We start from the raw sequence: 16,820 nt of genomic DNA, 5'->3' as shown, positions 1-16,820 counted from the left end.
AGCAGATACATTAACAGGCAGTACTGGAAGACTCTCTACCATGCTCCAGTGAACAACTCTTTCTTTTATTGGCATCTGATGTGCAAGACACTGATGCAGATTTTGTAGTTGCCTATTCCTCTGCATACAAGTGTACACAACCTAGCCTGTCCAGTGCCAAATCTGGTTACATATAAAACAACACAATAAAACCCTTACCAATGGGACTAAGGTCACTACATTTATAAGAACCAAAACAATGGATCTCTCTAACTGCCAAATTAACATAAAGCAAGATTGATGAAGCAATTTAAAAGTAAGAATCTCTTACTACTGAATCCCCACTTTAATGTCTTGAGCTCTGTTTGTAAAAAATGGTATGTATAAGCTACAGAAAACTTCTGAAGTACATGCAAGAGAGACTTACTTACATTGGTCTACATATCAACTTACGTAATAAGAACTTATTTACCCAGAACAACATTGGAGCAATCCATTTAACAAAATCATCAAAGAAGCAAGTATTACAGTGAGTTGACAGCAGGTTAGAAGTGATGATTGTCTTATTTGTTCTGCCTTACACTTTTAAATTCTTCAGACAGACTACTCATTTATACAGACATTCATTGGGTACATACTCAGCATGCGGTCGAACAGCAGACACCCCTGCAGAACTGGTGCTAGGCTCTTCTGCTATGCCTCCACCATCCAGAAACATGGTGACAGCCATCTCCAGATTATTGTTGCATGCTTCAAGCATATGTTTTCCCACACTTTCACTGGCACCTGTAATGCCAAAGAAAAATTAAAGCATTCTTCAGAAGGCATTTTTATTGGAAGCGCTAGGAATAGCTGACCAGCAAGCTTTCTCTCTGAAAGCATTAGTAATTAGAAAGAACAGTTCATCAGTTGCCATTTCGCTGAAGTACCACTATGAAATGAGACAAACATACATAGCTCACAGCGGAAGGGAATGCCTGCCTACAGGACAGCCAGACTTCTTCCTTCCATCAAGAGAAAACCTAGTGTAAGCCATCTGAGGGGTTTTAGCATGGTTTTTCCTTTTTTCTAGAGGTCAGACCTTTTCCTGGTACAATTTTCCAAACACCAGTAGACATACACAAAAAAAAAAAAAAAAGAAAACTTGTCTTAACATTTTAACAGGGAGAATACTAAATCACCTGCTAGAGTTTTTTACCCACTTATAACACACATTGAGAGACAGAAGAAAAGATACTCTGTTTTACTGATTGTGCTAAAAGGCCAAAACAAACCAGCAGAAGCTCAGTTCACACAGGAGGGGGAAAAAAGCCAAGAGGGAGAAGACAGTACTTGTCTACACAGTTATTTGTATAATGACTAACATTTATTAAAATCTCTCCTAAGTGCAACTAAATCCAGTCTTATTCTTGCTGCTCAGGATGAAACACTAGTTCTTAGCATCACTTGTAACTCTTTCCTCAGAGGGTCAGCCTCTACCTCCCAACTTCTCCTCAAAAACCACACCATCAAGAGAAGCACCCTCATCAGTGGAAGCTTTCCTGCACCCAACCCTTTAAATGTCTACTACATCTGTCTCTATAGGTGGTGGACTGCCTAAGACTTTATTTTCATATGGGAAGGCTGGTAGGGAGAAAGAGTGGCAAAATGCAGCTGAACCAGTTTGGGAGTAGCTTTTGGATCTGTAGTAATTCTTATCAGGTTCACTGCAAGTCACCAAAATGAAGAAAACACTTTCCCCAGCATGAGAATCACAGATAACATCAGTTTGGGCAAAATGCATTTGGTTCTCAGATTTTCTGGGAAAGACTCAAGAAGTTCCAGTTTGAACAGACTAATAAGAGAGAATACACTTCAAAACTGGCAAGACAAATCAGTCCTAAATGATCTGCACCATGACATTAAATCACGGAGAAAACCAAACTGAATGGCACCATTACATTAAATCACAGAGAAAGCCAAACTGACCGAGGGAACTGGTTTTCCAACAAAAACAACCTGCAATGACAAGCTTACTCAGATGGCAGTCAGCTGTATTTTAAGTCCTTAATCGAGATGAAGAAAGCGCAAAATAAAAACTAGTGACATATCAAAAAAAAGATGCAAGAGCATCAAGTTCGTATTCTTCAAATGAACTGCTCTTTGGCATTTTCAGCTCATTTCAATGTCAACTGTAGCAACTAAACAATACCTGTATGGTTTGGAATATGCACACCACCCTACAACCTCACTGTACAGCCACACGAAGTCATTCATTTAGAAGAACTAGAAGAAAAATTATATTCAACCCTCTGCTATTTAAAGTGTTACCAACATGCAAAGTGCTTGTATCGATTCTTCATTGCTCCTAAGGAAACTGCCATCATATGAATGTTTTCAGTGCTTGTGCTGACAAACAGAAAATACTAAATACTTGCTAAGTCTGAAAGCAAATTTCAAAGAGATCCCATCGTTTCTTTGGTAAAGATACACAGGAGCTACATTCTCTTAGCAATACTTTTCTGGATGAGAGCAAAGAAACACAATTCTGCCATCTGGATAAGAAAAATATATCAGGGGCTATTTCTCCTCATTCCTCACTATCACCTAGGCGAGAATCAAACCGCTGTACAGTATTCAATCAGCCTTCTCCCCACATACAGGAATGATTTCACACACTTACAACCCAAAGCTGAAAGCTGGTAACACAAACCACTGAGGGTGTGTGCTTCTCAGTACCTGTCAAATCATGCCAGCTTCAGCAAGACAAGCTCCGTAACAATGCGCTTTTAGATAAAACCTTAAATTCTGTTAAAATGGAAAAGCAAAACTTCAAAACTCTAATAGTGGATGGTGAAGCCCAGCAGGTTCTTTTTTTTCTTTTTGCAAGCATAAGAGGGGTGCTCTTAAGTTTAACATAAACCATCTGTATAAGCACAAAAAGCTGTCAGGAAGAGCAAACTAGCGTGACTCCGCCTGTTCTGGTTCATCTTTTAGGAAATATCTCAGGCACTACTGAAAAAGAAAACACAAGGCACACGCAGGCACATACCACAATGAAAACATATTTGTGTAGGTTCTTTTTATTCAGAGGATTTATTCTAAAAGGCTTCTTTAAGGACAGCCAAGCGATCAATAATTTCCCAGTGTACCCTACCATACTAAACACCCTCAACATCCCTGTTCGGGATTTGAGTGCATCCAAGCCTGAGTACAGGGACACAACCTGAAATTGAGCTGTTTAGAGTGACTGAATTAAAAGCAGTTTCACTTATAGCAACTAAAAAGCCAAAGGTGTTTTATTAAACACTCCTTTGGTATTTGATATGTAATGCCATAAGCAAGGGGGAACTATTGTGAAGCAGACTAACACAAAGTGGGTCAAGCGCTCAAAAGTACACAAACTAAAGCGGGAATTATCACCTGCTGTAAACTTCAATGTAAAAGCCACTTTTCTATTTTCGTTAGCAAACTAAATTCTCAGTAAGTTGACTGTACTTTAATATACTTTTTTTTTTTTTAACGCGGACTCGGGGTTCAGCTCCAATGTCCCTCTCGGCCGTGAGCTTTGTTGCAGAAGCAGGACGCGGTTCGCGGGTGGACCGGACCAGACCGCCGGGAGGGAGGACACGCACGGGCACCACCGAGCATCTCGGCCAACCGAGGACACCCGAGAGGCGCCTCCAAGCCGCCGCTAAAAGCGAGGGGCACCCCACAACGTACAGGGCGGAGGCACGGCGGGTGCCCGGCCCGGGCCTCGGGCACCACCGGCCGCGGCGGGCCGGGCCCCGGAGCGCGCCCGCTGACAGGCCCGGGCGTCGCCAGCGCCTCTCCCCTCGAGGGAGGCCGAAGGCGGCGGTGAGAGGGCTTCGCGGGAGACGGGGGGAGCGTGCCCGGAGCCGCCCGCCGGCGCGGCTCAGCCTCGTCCCGCACAGCGCCTCACACCGCGCCCCGCTCCTCCCGCCCGGCCTCCCGCCCCCGGCCCGCCGGGGCGGCCGCCCCCTGACGCGGCGGCGGGGGCCGGAGGGGAACCGCCCGTTAAGCACGCAGCGGCGGCGGCCTCGGCCAAGCTCGGCGGGCCCCGGCTTCCGTGTGCCTCACCCGTGATGGCGGTGAACTGCTGGATTAACCCCTTCAGCGCCGAGGAGGCCGCAGAGCCCCCGTGCGCCGCCATCTTGCCGCCGCCGCACAACAACACGCACGCCGCCGACCCGCGCGCTCTGCGCAGGCGCGGGACCCGCCCACGCCCTTCCTCTGCCGGCCGCCGGGGAGGCGCCTCGCCGGGCCGCCGCGGGCGGGGCGGGACGGGAGTTGCCGTGGCAACGCGGCCGGCCCCGCTCTGTCGCCTCAGCGGCCCGGAGAGGCGCGAGTTGCCGTGGCAACGCGGCCCGCCCCGCCGCCTCATCGGCCCCCGCAGCTTTTCAAATGCTATCGCCGCTGCCAACAGTTTCCCCCCTACGTTTCAGACCCTCCGCTTTCATTAATCACGGGACTTGAGGAGCAGAGGCCTTCGAGGTGACACTGAAACGCTTGCGGCACGAGGCCAGAGGTTCCACACAGATTTACCTCGTCACAGATGCCTACGCCCAAGCAAGGGGTCTGGCAGACCTTTGCCCTCGTGCGGAAGCACGTACAGTGGCCACGTGCTGCAAGGGAGGAGGCCAAGAAACCTGAGGTGGCCAAGAAACCATCTGGCTGCTCCTGTCAGGGGAGCTCACTACAGGGCAGCCCTTGCTGTCCGGATACTCTCGCTGTCAGTTCTTCAAAGTTAGAAGAGAAAACAGCCTCAACAACAAGCATGCCAGGTGTTTTCAATCCCTATGCTACCTGCAGAAATTGTGCCCCTAGAAAAGGAACATTTTACTACTTTCAGTTGTTTTACAACACAGCACAGCATGTGGCTGGCTTGCTGCCGACACTGTCAGCAGGCTGGAGTGCTGCAGAGCACCTTGTCATTAACAAGTGTCAACCAAAGCGAGTACCACAGAAAGCAGAGGTTTCCTTACAAGTCTAAGACAATTTAAACACTTGCTGCCATGAAAACAGCTAGGTACGTTCCCCCTCTTGCTCCTCTCCCCACCTCCCATCCCCGCACCAGCTCTGGCTCTCAAAGAAGCAACCAAGCCTGTCAAAGTATTTGGTTTTTTTGGTACTTGCTTTTTTTTTTCCCTGGCCGTTGGATGGGCTGAACTTGGTCACATAGGGGACAAATAAACCACTAGAGCTAGCTGAAGGCAGGTGCGCTCACCCTTTTGAGCAGCAGTGAACTGTTACACCAGTTCAGACAGCATGTACAGACTCTTGCTTCACAAACACCATTAAACCAGTCAAAGCTGATTTCACCTGTTTCAAAGTTCCCGGATCATAGCAATGGAAACAGGGTGCTAATGCAACCAAAATGCACTCAGCAGTGGCCAAACTCCACTCTCCAACAAGAAAAATCCAAAAGGACAGGCTGAAAAGGTGCCTGGTGAGGATTGTTATGCCATGAACACAGTGAGCAATGCGATCATCTTTGGGACCTGAGGGCTTGCAGTACCCCACCTCGGATGAGGCTGCTGGACTGGGCTGGTATAGGTTATAGGTTTTGTATCTTTTGCAGTTAAGGTTGGGTTTTAGCTAATGACTGACTTTTTAGTCTTTTTTTCCATTCTGCTTAAAAAATTTTTATGTGAGAGGTCATTCTTACACTGAGAACAAAATCCAGTAAATTGGAAAAACACAAATAGCCCCAAATACTTTAACGCCCCCCCATATATACACACACAGCAAAATACACTTCTGTACTATTTAGACCTTTGAAATGGCTAATTTCTGCAAGTTTTGTATTTATTTTCAATGGAATCACAGCAGCAGGATTTACTGTTCATGGCAAGGAAATAAGTCCATGTGAGACTGAAGAGTAAGATGCAAGAAGCTCCCCCACCTCCCTTATCAAACTTCTAACTGGGACTAATTTAGTGCATTTCATAAACCTTATATGGAAGAGACACACAACCAACACATTAAAAGGGAAAAGAAAGAATCCACAAAACAGCTTGTGGAGGAAAAGGGAACAGAACTGGTGTTAAATGCAGCAATCCCCTATACTGGGGCATGGCTTCATGTGCAGCTGAGCTAGTTGCACAAGGCATACTGCTGCCCGAAAGGGAAATTCTCCCTTGTCTTGTCCCCCCCCTTGATGCTTCCCCTACCCCTTTGACATCTGGAATTAGATTGCGGAGAGTCCTTGAGTACCAAAGCTAGCACAAGCATAAGAACCCTGTCACTGGCAGCAGCTCACTCCATGTTGTTGATGTACTCAGCTAGACTGCATGATCCTGCTGAATTAGTGAGCTCTCATACTGTGTTTTTTAAACAAAATGCCTCCTATCTTATGACTGAGTATATGTCACTTGGTGTCAGCCTGCTATAGGGACAGAGCTAGCCCCAAAACAATGAGCAGTAGATTAAGTTTAATGAAGATTAAGGCTGTTGAGGGATATATATTTAATTTCTAGCTTCATTCTTCTCAGCTCTTTAGTGTTTATCTGGGTATACACCTGTATGACCACAATACTTCCCTTCCTTTTTCACCAAGCATCTATCAAACATCAGGACCTGGCCATAAAAGCAACTCCAAAGCCAGCACTGCTGTACTGGAGTATAATGATGGTTAATCTGAGAAAAATACAGCAATTAATCTAATACATGCAAGATTATTTATTACATATGAATAGCAGCAATTCAAAACACTTGAGATTCAGACTCTTTTGGTGCTAGACAGTAAAGGCAGTGATTGAGAGGAACAGGGCAGACATTCCAACCCCTTAGAGGGGTACATCAGTACTGATGGGACCATAGAAACAAGGTGTCTCAAACTGCAGACACAGCTGCATCACGCATGAACTTTAGGGTTTTGGCAGCAGGTGGCTGCAGGGGTGACCTATGTGGGAAGAGGCCAGAAACTTCCCTGCACCACTCCAAACTATCTCCAACCTGCTCTGAAATCCTAAATGACCCATGGCACCAAAATATCAATAAATCAGAGAATGGGCAGCAGTCACTGGGAGATGTGATCTTGGAATAGAAGCTCCATGCCAGCACAAGGACCATCTTTCAAGCCAGTTAAAAATAAACATCAGACTTCAGAAATTAATTGTAAAATGAGGCTGAATAGACTTAAAAAAAAAAAAAATCTTTCTCCTCATCTATTTTGAAAACAGAGTTTACTTCTTACATGCTTATCATGACTGGAAAGGCGTAGCGTTACTAGCATGAAAACAGTCAATATCTCTACCTTAAAGAACACTTTAATTAATGAAGGATTATACTTAACTGCCTGGGTAAGACAGAAAACAACCCAAACAAAGGTAAGGATTAAACAGAAACAGATCTATATCGAAGGAAGGCTTCCAGCACAATGGTTGAGGCAGCAAGAGTAACAGTGAATGACTTGCAACTGGTCACCTGTTGTGACTTTCTCAAAAAGCATCTTAGAATAGATTATTTATTTATGAGAAACCCACAATTAATAGACATGCAAGCAAAGAAAAAAAAAAAAACAGTTCACATTTTTGGCTTGGTGTGCTGTTCATGCTTTCAATAAAATTTCCATTTGGGTTTTTTTTTTTTTTTAAACTTAAAACATCAGAAGATACTGCTTTGAAGTATTTTGTTACAAATTTCCAGAACTGAGTTAAAGTCTGTCAATCATCAATGAGGTTCAAAAAAGGTACACATTTAAAACATTTGCAAACTTTAGTGATTAGCACATACTTTAGCAATGTAGATTGGTGCTTTGCTCTCTTTCAGACATGTACAGTAGAAAAGTATCTCATTACAAGCAAAGAAAGGCCAAAAGATGGTTTCATAATACCAATAGATAAAACAATCTAGCAAGAATACTTCCTCTACCAAGTAGCAGCTGGTCAACTCCTTACCAGCCTCAACTTCCCCACATGTCTAAATTGTAATTCTTTTGAATGATATTAGTTTCAAACCCAACTGGAAGACAGTGTTTGATAGTCCCTCTAAAAATGGGGGGGGGGGACAGTTACAGCCAGGCATAGTAGTTATGTGAATCTTTAATTATAGTTACATCATTATTGACAACTCCAGTTTTCAGTTGCTTTTCCCCCTTTTGGTTTAACTTTCTCCATCGTAACTGTCTTCTGGACTAACTTTTTTTAGTATTATGTGTTTTTAATTGCATTCAAACCAGTTTAAGTATGAAAATTAAATACCACTAAATATAGGTAATACTGTCTTACAAGAATGAAGTTGTAGAACACCAGCAATAAGAAACCAAAAGTATCTTTTTCCTAACGACAGCTGAGAGTCAGATCTGCAGAAATTACCTCTATGAACAGAGGCAAATACAAGCCCACAACCACTTACACTGTTGGCATCTATGAAAGATCCTTGGCTCTGGCAGTGGGAAAATGACCTGGTTTTTCCCTCTTTGTCTAAGAAAGGAGTTAGTATATGAGAGGGAGCAGGAAAGAATGTGTCTGCAAGACCAGCTGTCCGGTTATATTCTTGTTAACTGTCGTGTGAACAAGGCAATTCAACAAATAAACTGAAGCATGTTACTGGGATTTAGGCTAACAGAACAGTGGTTGTGCTGAGTAAAGCTTCAACCTTGCAGTTGGCAAACAACTGGAAATACAGAGCCATTTTTTTGCTTGTTTCCTTGGTGGAATGTGCATCCTTTCCACAAAAGGCTCCAAATTCTCATTTTAAGATAAGATCATCAATTATTTTTGGTTTTAAACATTAACAGTATTCACATTCAAAATTATGTAAATGCAAGTGCTAGAAAATAAGCTGTAGTCAAGAAAAGACCAATTATAATCTTTTAAAGTTTAGGGGCATACGTTACTAAAACTTCTCAGAATACACAACTTTGTGACTCAAAGCAATGCCCCTCAAAACCAACAACTTTAAAACTGTTAACAGGAAGCTTTGCCTAACACAGGAGAAAGCATTACCATGGTTTTAATTCTCATTCCACTGTGTATCTGTGGTTCTGTTGATCTACTCCACAACAGAGCTTTTAAACATCTGAAGGATTGTCTTTTGCTTATTCTTAGGTAGTGAACAAATATCATTTGCATCACTAGTATTAACCACACAATTCAAAACTTTTCCTCCCTTGATGCTGGGCGATTTCATACGGACTCTGGTAGGGGATTGCCAGTTTTCATTGCAAGAAGCTTTCCAAGTCCTGCGGTGATTTGTTTCAGCCTGTTTTTTTGGCACCTTTGAGTCTTTTGCCATCTTAGAACTTCTCTTTCTAGCAGGAGAGTCTTTCACAGACTGAGGTGGTTTGGTGCGAAGAAGGTACTCGTCTGGAGAGCCCTTTTGTCGATTAAGTGTCCTTTCCTCCTTGTTGATCTGTTTTTGTAGCTGCAGAGCCAGAAGCCTGTCCTGTTCCTCTTGCATACGTCTTTCATAGAACTCCTGCTCAAAGGCTTTCTGCATTTGCAAGTTAAAATCATTTATCTGCTCCCCTTGGTCCTCTAAACTTTCTGGAAAAGTTCTTCTCCTCTTATCAAGCACATACAAGTCAACCACTGCTTCAGCTGGCAGCTCCAGCGACTTTCTTTTTGGAGTCTCCTTAGTGTTCTGCAGTCTCTCTGGCTTCTCTTCATGTGAGTGTCCAGCCACCTTCATGAGATCACCTATTACAGTTCTGCTGTCAGACATCACGGAATTTGTTGCTGACTGAATACTGGTACAAGTTTCAGCAGAGTTTTCAAGGTTTAAGCTTTCTACATGTGTTAGACTGTCACTGTCCAACTCAATTCCATCATCTCCTTTGGATCTACGAAGAACTGTTCTAGACCCTTCCCCTTTTGCAATTTCATGAAGCACATCTGGAACTTTGTCTCCTAGACAATTTGGTCCTGGTGTTTTTTCCTGCTTGACAGCAGCAGTTTCCCCTGAAGCCGAGGCACTGAAATAGTTCATGCATGATTCCAAAAACGAATCCTTAGCACTGGCATCTTTAATCACACCAGTCAGCTGTGGAGAGAGTGTTGGCATTTCCTCTTGCTCATCTTGCCACGCAGAACTGCCACCTTCATTGCTGTTGGTCTCCTGAAGAAAAGGCAGAGACTACTAATAAAGTAAATTTATCAAAAGCCAATGGGAGTGAATAAAATGCAAATCTCACTTCTCATAGCCGCACTGCTCATAACTACTCTGGGATATTAATTTGGATTCTTCTCTTTAAAAAAACCAAACAAACATAATTGTTTAATAATAATATTTAAATCAACCTACAGAAGCCTAGCTAAAGGACTGAAAATACAACTGCAGCATTCTCCTCTTATCAATGACTCAAATCAACTGTTCAAGGTATTAGCCTGCTCATCTTCTTTAGGAGCCTAACAGGAAAGATCAGATCAGACAGAGAGATATATGGAAGGATGAAAATCAGAGTGCAACCTCCTCCAGTGAGCTCCAGAACCATCATTTTAGTTTTATACGCCATCAGTTGCAACCCAGAGCTCACTGAAGATGTTCAGGTTAGGTACTTGTAAGGCTACACAAGGTAACTATTGAAGTAAGCCGTAGGTGTGCATCTACAGACTGTCAAGCATGGTTTCTTCCCTTTCCACTTTGAGGAATCATGAATACTGAAGGCAGTTCACAAAGGGCAAGATAAACTGCCCAGTGCTGATGTGCAAGGGGAATATAGGATTGGCAATCCTATAGGCAAGGGGAAAATAACCCATAATTACTAATACTGAGATTTATAACAAAATGATTCTAGTTACCACAGAGCCAGAGTCACTCCTGCCTCTTTTTGTTGTCCTCGAGAATGATGCTGATCCCAATGTATGATGAAGATTTGGAAACAGATACCTTAAAGGAAAAAAAAAAAGTACACCTTTTTAAACTTTCTTTTCTTGAATTGTCAGTCCTTTGCATTAATCAAGATCTTCAGGTTCATTCTGACAAACAAAACGAAAAGACAGGCAAGTGTTTCCCTTCTCCTCCATATTATCCTATGAGGAGATGTTTTAACATTCAACAGTTTACATTTGCCCCAAATTATCTGGGGAAGTTTGACTACAGGATTCCAAGAAAGCAAACGGAGCAGAGGGACACTATACCGAGAAACAGACCAATAATTACAGAAGAAAAACTTGTATTACTTACTTCTGAATGTCTCCAGAGTTGCTTGCTTTGTTCTTCATCTTGCACAAATTAGCTGGGGATGTTTCAGATGACAGACTGCCTGCTGGTGAAGGACTGCTGAGCACATGTCCTTTGGAATCGTCATTCTTTGATGACAAGTAAAAATAGCATTATATAAAACAAAATACAACACAAACTGGAGAAAACCCAGAGAACTACTTTGTTTCTGCTGCAGAATTAGTTACTTTTGTCCGAAGAATCTAGAACTGTAAGTAATGGATAGTTATAGAAAAGAAACGTTACATGTTCTGTACACTTTCCTGTATCTGGTATTAAGGGACAAGAGGTTTTGCTCAAATTAAGTATACAGGTTTCATCATTACTATTAGCAGGTAGTAAAAAACAACCAGCCAAAACCCCAAAACAAACCAACCAACCAACCTCAAAACATAAGGTAAGCTTTCATCATATGTTCCTTTTGTCAGTACAGGTTACAGACATCAATTTCTTCCAAAGAAGTATTTTTAAACTCATGGGGAAAGGAAGCATTCAGAAGAAAACCAGTATTTTCAAATGTTTCACAATGAAAACATCCAGCATACATTTCAAGTGCCTATTACACAGGTAGAAATGTTTGGGGTATTTCACCCTCCCATTGGTTCTTCAAAAGTTAACAGTCAATCAAGGATCTAAAGTACTGGGGGCTGACAACAGCTTCCAACTACAATTAAAATAGATTTAAACTATTCCAAGTTTTAACTTTTGTTCTGAAAAGTCTAACTTGCTTGCACTATATCAACATTTTCTACTGTCTCCTTTGGTCCTAACTCACCAGACTGTTACTCAGCTGCCAGGCCAACTCTTCATCTTGCTTCAGCTGTTTCTCCATCTCCCTCCATCTCTCTTCTGCCAATCTGTGTTCCTCCTCCTCTTCTGCTAGAAGCTGTTGAATGTATTCCTCACTTGCCTTGTTCTCCTCTTGTTCATGCGCTCGCCTTTCTGCCTCCACCTAAAAAAGGTGTTTTTGTAAAGGTTACTACTGTAAGACTACACTTTACACCAGAACCTCTCAGCTGATGCTTCTTGAATGTTAATGATCCACTATTCACAAAGACACTCTGCACACTTCAAAGCCACTATTTAACTACACAACTCTCCAAAGATAAGAATCAAACTGATACCATGTGTAGAGTCTTCAGTTTGATAACATTGACCTACCTTTTGGTTTCTGTAAGACTACACCATTAACCGTGCTAGCATGCAAGGTTAAAATTAATTTACTCACCTTTGAAAAATGTTAGTAACAAAACCTAAGATATCCAAATACATGGATCACAGAGAAACTCAAATTAGATTCTTTATAAGGCTGAATGCCAGCTAGACCACGTCATTTTCTCAACCTGCTTATATTACCGTAACATCAATATTAGCACAAGATGCCAAAAAGACAGCGCATCTGAGTCTTTCTGCTCTCTTGAAACACAAAAAAACCCAAAGCAGCAGACCAAGAATTTTAAATCTGCCTTCTTTATGGCAGACATCCACTCTTGGTAAATCAGTTATCAGTAACCCCACAAGGACAGCAAAGTACTTCAAGAATGAATAAAGCTTTCTTAACTGGGTAATGGAATTTGGAAATTTGCTCTAGAGAAGAGTGTCAACCTGTAATACTACACAAGCTATGCTAAGTCTGTTTCAAATTATGTATCAATGACTTATGATTGGCACCCGACACTGGCACCATCTCTATTAACCATCAATACTATTGCCACCAATCAACCGTACCCCATAACTACCATAAAAGCAAATCCCACAGTCCTCTGTCTCATGTACTCCCCCTGCTCTTGCAACAACCAGCAACAGGGCTGTCAGGGAGAGGAGCATTCTGATACTACTTCCAACTATAATTCTTACTACTACTGTGTCTGAATTGAAGGAAGGAGTATCCTTCAGATCCTTAGACGAGTATTAAGATTTCTTGAAAATACTTCCTGATTTTCAAATGAACACAGATAACACAGGGAGCAAGCAAATAGGAAAAAAACTGCTGCATGTTCATTACGCAAGTTCATCTAATTGTGGTATGTTACTTAGGGAGGGAAATCAAGAAGGCAAGTACAAGACCAAAGCCAAAACAATTCCAAATTTTTACATTTGCTAGTCCGAAATACTTTATGTGTATCTGAGGACCTATAAAAGACATTTTAGTATGCGTGGGCAGGGATGCAGATAGTGAAAGGGTGACACTCTAACCCTGAAAGAACTCTTCTGCAGATTTTTTGGAAATACGAGGTATTGACTAAGAGACCTGCTTGAGAAATGTTGCCTCATGTCAAACACAAGGAAGTCTCTCCTCCTCCATAAAGGATAAAAATTTAATTCATGCTTCAGGAATGACCAGTATGTTCTTGCAGCAGCAATACCTTTTAAAGTATCTTTCTTTTTCAATAAATAACATGACAGCTGTTTATGGGAACAATTAAAATAGCTACAAAGCATTTATGTTTTTAACTATGTTTTTAGACTTACCTTGCTGATCTCTGCTTCATATTCCTGCCTCAGTTCCCCAGGCTTGCTCAGTTGGTGTTGCGGATGTGGGACATAGACTAAATGAGAGGAAGGAAAAAAAGAAGCAAGGAACAAAGCAAGATCATGACAGTCAATAGTGAAAGATTTTAACAAAAGATCACTTCCACACCCTGTCACAGGAATGATTTGACTTAAATCAAGTGCTGTGAAAAAAAGCACTTTGTGTTACAAAGCAATTAAAAAAAAAAAAAAAAAAGCACAGTGAGCACTGTGTTGCAGAGTGGCAAGAACAGTCAGTGTTGTCCAAGCACTGTATATACAGCAAATAAATATGCTGACCATAACTTATGTCCTTTGCTTTTTGTGATTAAAAAGCCTTCATAATACTGCAAGTGGACAACACATCACAGAGCCAACCTACCAATTAGCCTCTCCCAACAGAGCTTACAAAATTAAAATAACCCAAAATTCTTCAAAGAGTTAATCAAATTTCACTTCATTTTCTCTGACACCACGATTTTAGGCTCAGAGACTCCTGCATGGACTGAAGCCCTGGAATTTCTGATCAAACTAATTAACAGCATCTAAGAGTTGAAAAAACTTTTAACCACTTCACTTACTTGATAAACAAACATACATACACGCAAATACTCCACTTACAGATTTTACAGCTGAAGTTGTACCAGTAATGAATTACTGCCTTTGCAAGGAGAGGCAGCCATACACCAATGCTTTGTGCAAAATGCATGAACAAATATCCACTTATATGTTCAGACAATATAACTTACCCTCTGTACTACAAACAAAAAAAAGGCACGGATGGCCTTTTCTCTACGTTACAAGTCCCTTTCACAGGAGAGCTCTGCCGCTACCTTTTCTGGCAGTAACACAGCCTGTCTATGCACAGTTTCTTATTTCACAACATCCAAAGTCCACCAACGGTAATTATTTTGGTAAGGCAGACACATCCCAGGACAAGTGACATTTTACTTACTTTCCTCTTCCAAATCCTGTCCGTTAATCCTACGCTCACACTCCTTCGGGTAATTCTTCTGAATCTTCTCCCAGAGTTCCCAGTTGATAAGAGTATTTCTCCGGGCATTATATCGTGCCCAAGAAGAGACTCGACGCCGACAAAAAGGGCAACAAAGACTGGCCTTTTCAACAGTCAGCTGGAAACAAGAATTACAGAGGGTATGGTTGCATGGCAGAGTCACTGGCTCCACAAAGATCTCCATGCAAATTTGGCAGAGGCAGTCAGACAAGGAAAGCGGAGCCTCCGATTTCTTTGACATGCTGACTTGAAGTAGAGGAGCAAGACTAGTACAACATCAGTACCTGAAAGCAAAAGAAACATGTATTATACTTCCCATAATGAATGTAAAAGAAAATAGAAAATGCTCAGTTTTACAGCTACTTTATGAAAGCATTAGTGGATTTAAGAAGTCTGCTTAAGTTGTTGCTTTTGCTCACAATCCAAGAGATTCTTGACTTTCAGAGGAAGACACAGGTCTTTCCAGAAGTCACGCAGAAACTGTAGCTGGTTTTCCTACCGCAGTTTCCTGTGAGTTGTAACAGGTGCTTCAGGGATATCAAGGAGGTGGCAAGGAGAGGGGGGAAAGAAGGTAAGAGTTCTTCCAGCATTTACTCTCTATCAGTGATAAGCTATGCTCACATTTGGTGGATATGTTACGGATTCAGTCAATTTTTCAGTATATGCTCATCCTTCAAAAGCTGCTTCTGGTACGGACTTGGTTCCAGCATGTTCTCAGGTAAAATACAACATCCCCATGCATCAGAGGAGAGGAGATTCTTCCTCATTCATTTGCTTAAGCTGGGACTAAAAAGTCAAAATACTGTTTATTAATATAAGCAAAGAACTAACCAATGCATTCAGTATTTCAGCATCTTCTCGTACAGCTTAAAATGGTGGGCATCATCTAGCCCTTCTATCACCAACCCTCCTCACAGAATTTTTTCACTTGGCCCAGAAATACTGTGGAACAGAAAATAGAAGACACATAGAGCAAAAAGGATAAAAATACTGGTTTTTAAGTTACAGGAACTTAAGAAAGTTCTCACAAGCTTCTTAAAAACAGCCAGCTTCACAAAGACAGGAGGTCCTTCTGAAAAAAAGGCTACAATTTCAGTCACACAGGAACTTGACATGGAGACAGATATACTTTAAGTTGGGTTTTATTGCTTCTGCTCCCCCTTTGTTGATAAAACCAAACCCTTTTTTTTTAAAAAAAAAAAAAGGATCCTAGATAACATGGACACACGCAGTTTTACAGGTGGTTTGTTAAAAAGACGTAGTAAGTCTACGTATACCTGTTCTGGACTAATTTCAATGTGTATATAGACAGAAAAAATAACGCTTACTAAGCCCCGAAGATGTGGATGCCCAGAGAAGGCGAGGGCAGGGCGGCGGGGCAGCCCCACATCCCATCGCCGGGGCCCGGCACACAGGGACGCCGCTCCATCGCTACAAACGCGCCAGCGGGAAGAGGCCGGGCCCGCCGGGCCCCCCGCCCCCCCAGCCCCGCATACCCCCGGTCCCCGAGCGGTCAAAGCAAGGAGTCAGCACGCACCGGGCTGCAGCTCCGCGGCGGGGGCGCGGCGGCCCTGGGGCCCGGCGGCAGGCAAGGCCGCGTTCTCCCGCAATGGCCGCCGCCGTGGTGCTGCCCGCTCGCCCCGCCCCGTCTCTCGCTGACGAGCTTCTCCCGCCCTCCGGCCGGTCGCTCCTCCTCCTCCTCCTCCTCCTCCTCCGAGCCGAGCCTGCCGGGAGACAGAGACCGAGGGCCCTCAGGGGGGGCAGGCGGGGGGAGGCGGGCCCGCCCCGGCGCTAACGGCTCGCCTCCGCCTCGCACAGCCCCCGGCGCCCGCCCTGGGCCGCGCGTCCCGCTGCCTGCGGCGCTGCAGTTGTACTGTCTGAGCGAGTATTTCAGCCATGAGTAGTTACCGGCGGATCTTGCTGAAAGGCAGCCTGGCTAGAGCCTGTGTCCCTGGGCGCGCAGAAAGCAGGAGCCGCTCCAGAAACTCTCGCGCGGAAGACAGGCTAAATATATGCGTTAACAAAGCCTGGCCTGGGTGCTAAAAGTGCGAATCTTCTGGCCTCATTTAATTGGAGAGAGTAGTCATAGTGTTAATGAGTTGGGTTTGTTTTTTTTTTTTCTCCTTCATTTACTGTGGGACAGAGTTAT

The 16,820-nt window shown here is 43.2% G+C and overlaps 2 protein-coding genes across 4 annotated transcripts in view; both read right to left on the bottom strand.

The window, feature by feature from the left end:
• UBXN7 (UBX domain protein 7) overlaps nt 1-4,133 on the bottom strand; it is a 33,321-nt gene extending 29,188 nt beyond the window's left edge. For all 3 annotated transcript variants that reach the window (XM_075716514.1, XM_075716515.1, XM_075716516.1), the window contains exons 1-2: nt 4,060-4,133; nt 618-765 (exon numbers count right to left, since the gene is read on the bottom strand). In XM_075716514.1, the coding sequence (XP_075572629.1) occupies nt 618-765; nt 4,060-4,132 (221 nt within the window). In that variant the 5' untranslated portion in view covers nt 4,133. The remainder of the gene's footprint in view (nt 1-617; nt 766-4,059) is intronic.
• Nucleotides 4,134-7,984: 3,851 nt separating this feature from the next.
• On the bottom strand, nt 7,985-16,244 carry RNF168 (ring finger protein 168). The gene is made up of 8 exons (XM_075716289.1): nt 16,209-16,244; nt 15,503-15,613; nt 14,612-14,955; nt 13,618-13,694; nt 11,921-12,097; nt 11,110-11,234; nt 10,725-10,812; nt 7,985-10,041 (listed from the first exon to the last, which is right to left on the bottom strand). Exons 3-8 carry the CDS (start codon nt 14,910-14,912, stop codon nt 8,977-8,979), a joined length of 1,833 nt encoding a protein of 610 aa, XP_075572404.1. The 5' UTR covers nt 14,913-14,955; nt 15,503-15,613; nt 16,209-16,244; the 3' UTR covers nt 7,985-8,976.
• Nucleotides 16,245-16,820: the final 576 nt, after the last annotated feature.

Source organism: Pelecanus crispus, chromosome 9 (genome assembly GCF_030463565.1).
Source record: "Pelecanus crispus isolate bPelCri1 chromosome 9, bPelCri1.pri, whole genome shotgun sequence".
In the NCBI taxonomy this organism is placed as follows: Eukaryota; Metazoa; Chordata; class Aves; order Pelecaniformes; family Pelecanidae; genus Pelecanus; species Pelecanus crispus.
Note: the sequence above shows the minus strand (reverse complement) of the source record. Positions and strands in the feature narration are given on the sequence as shown.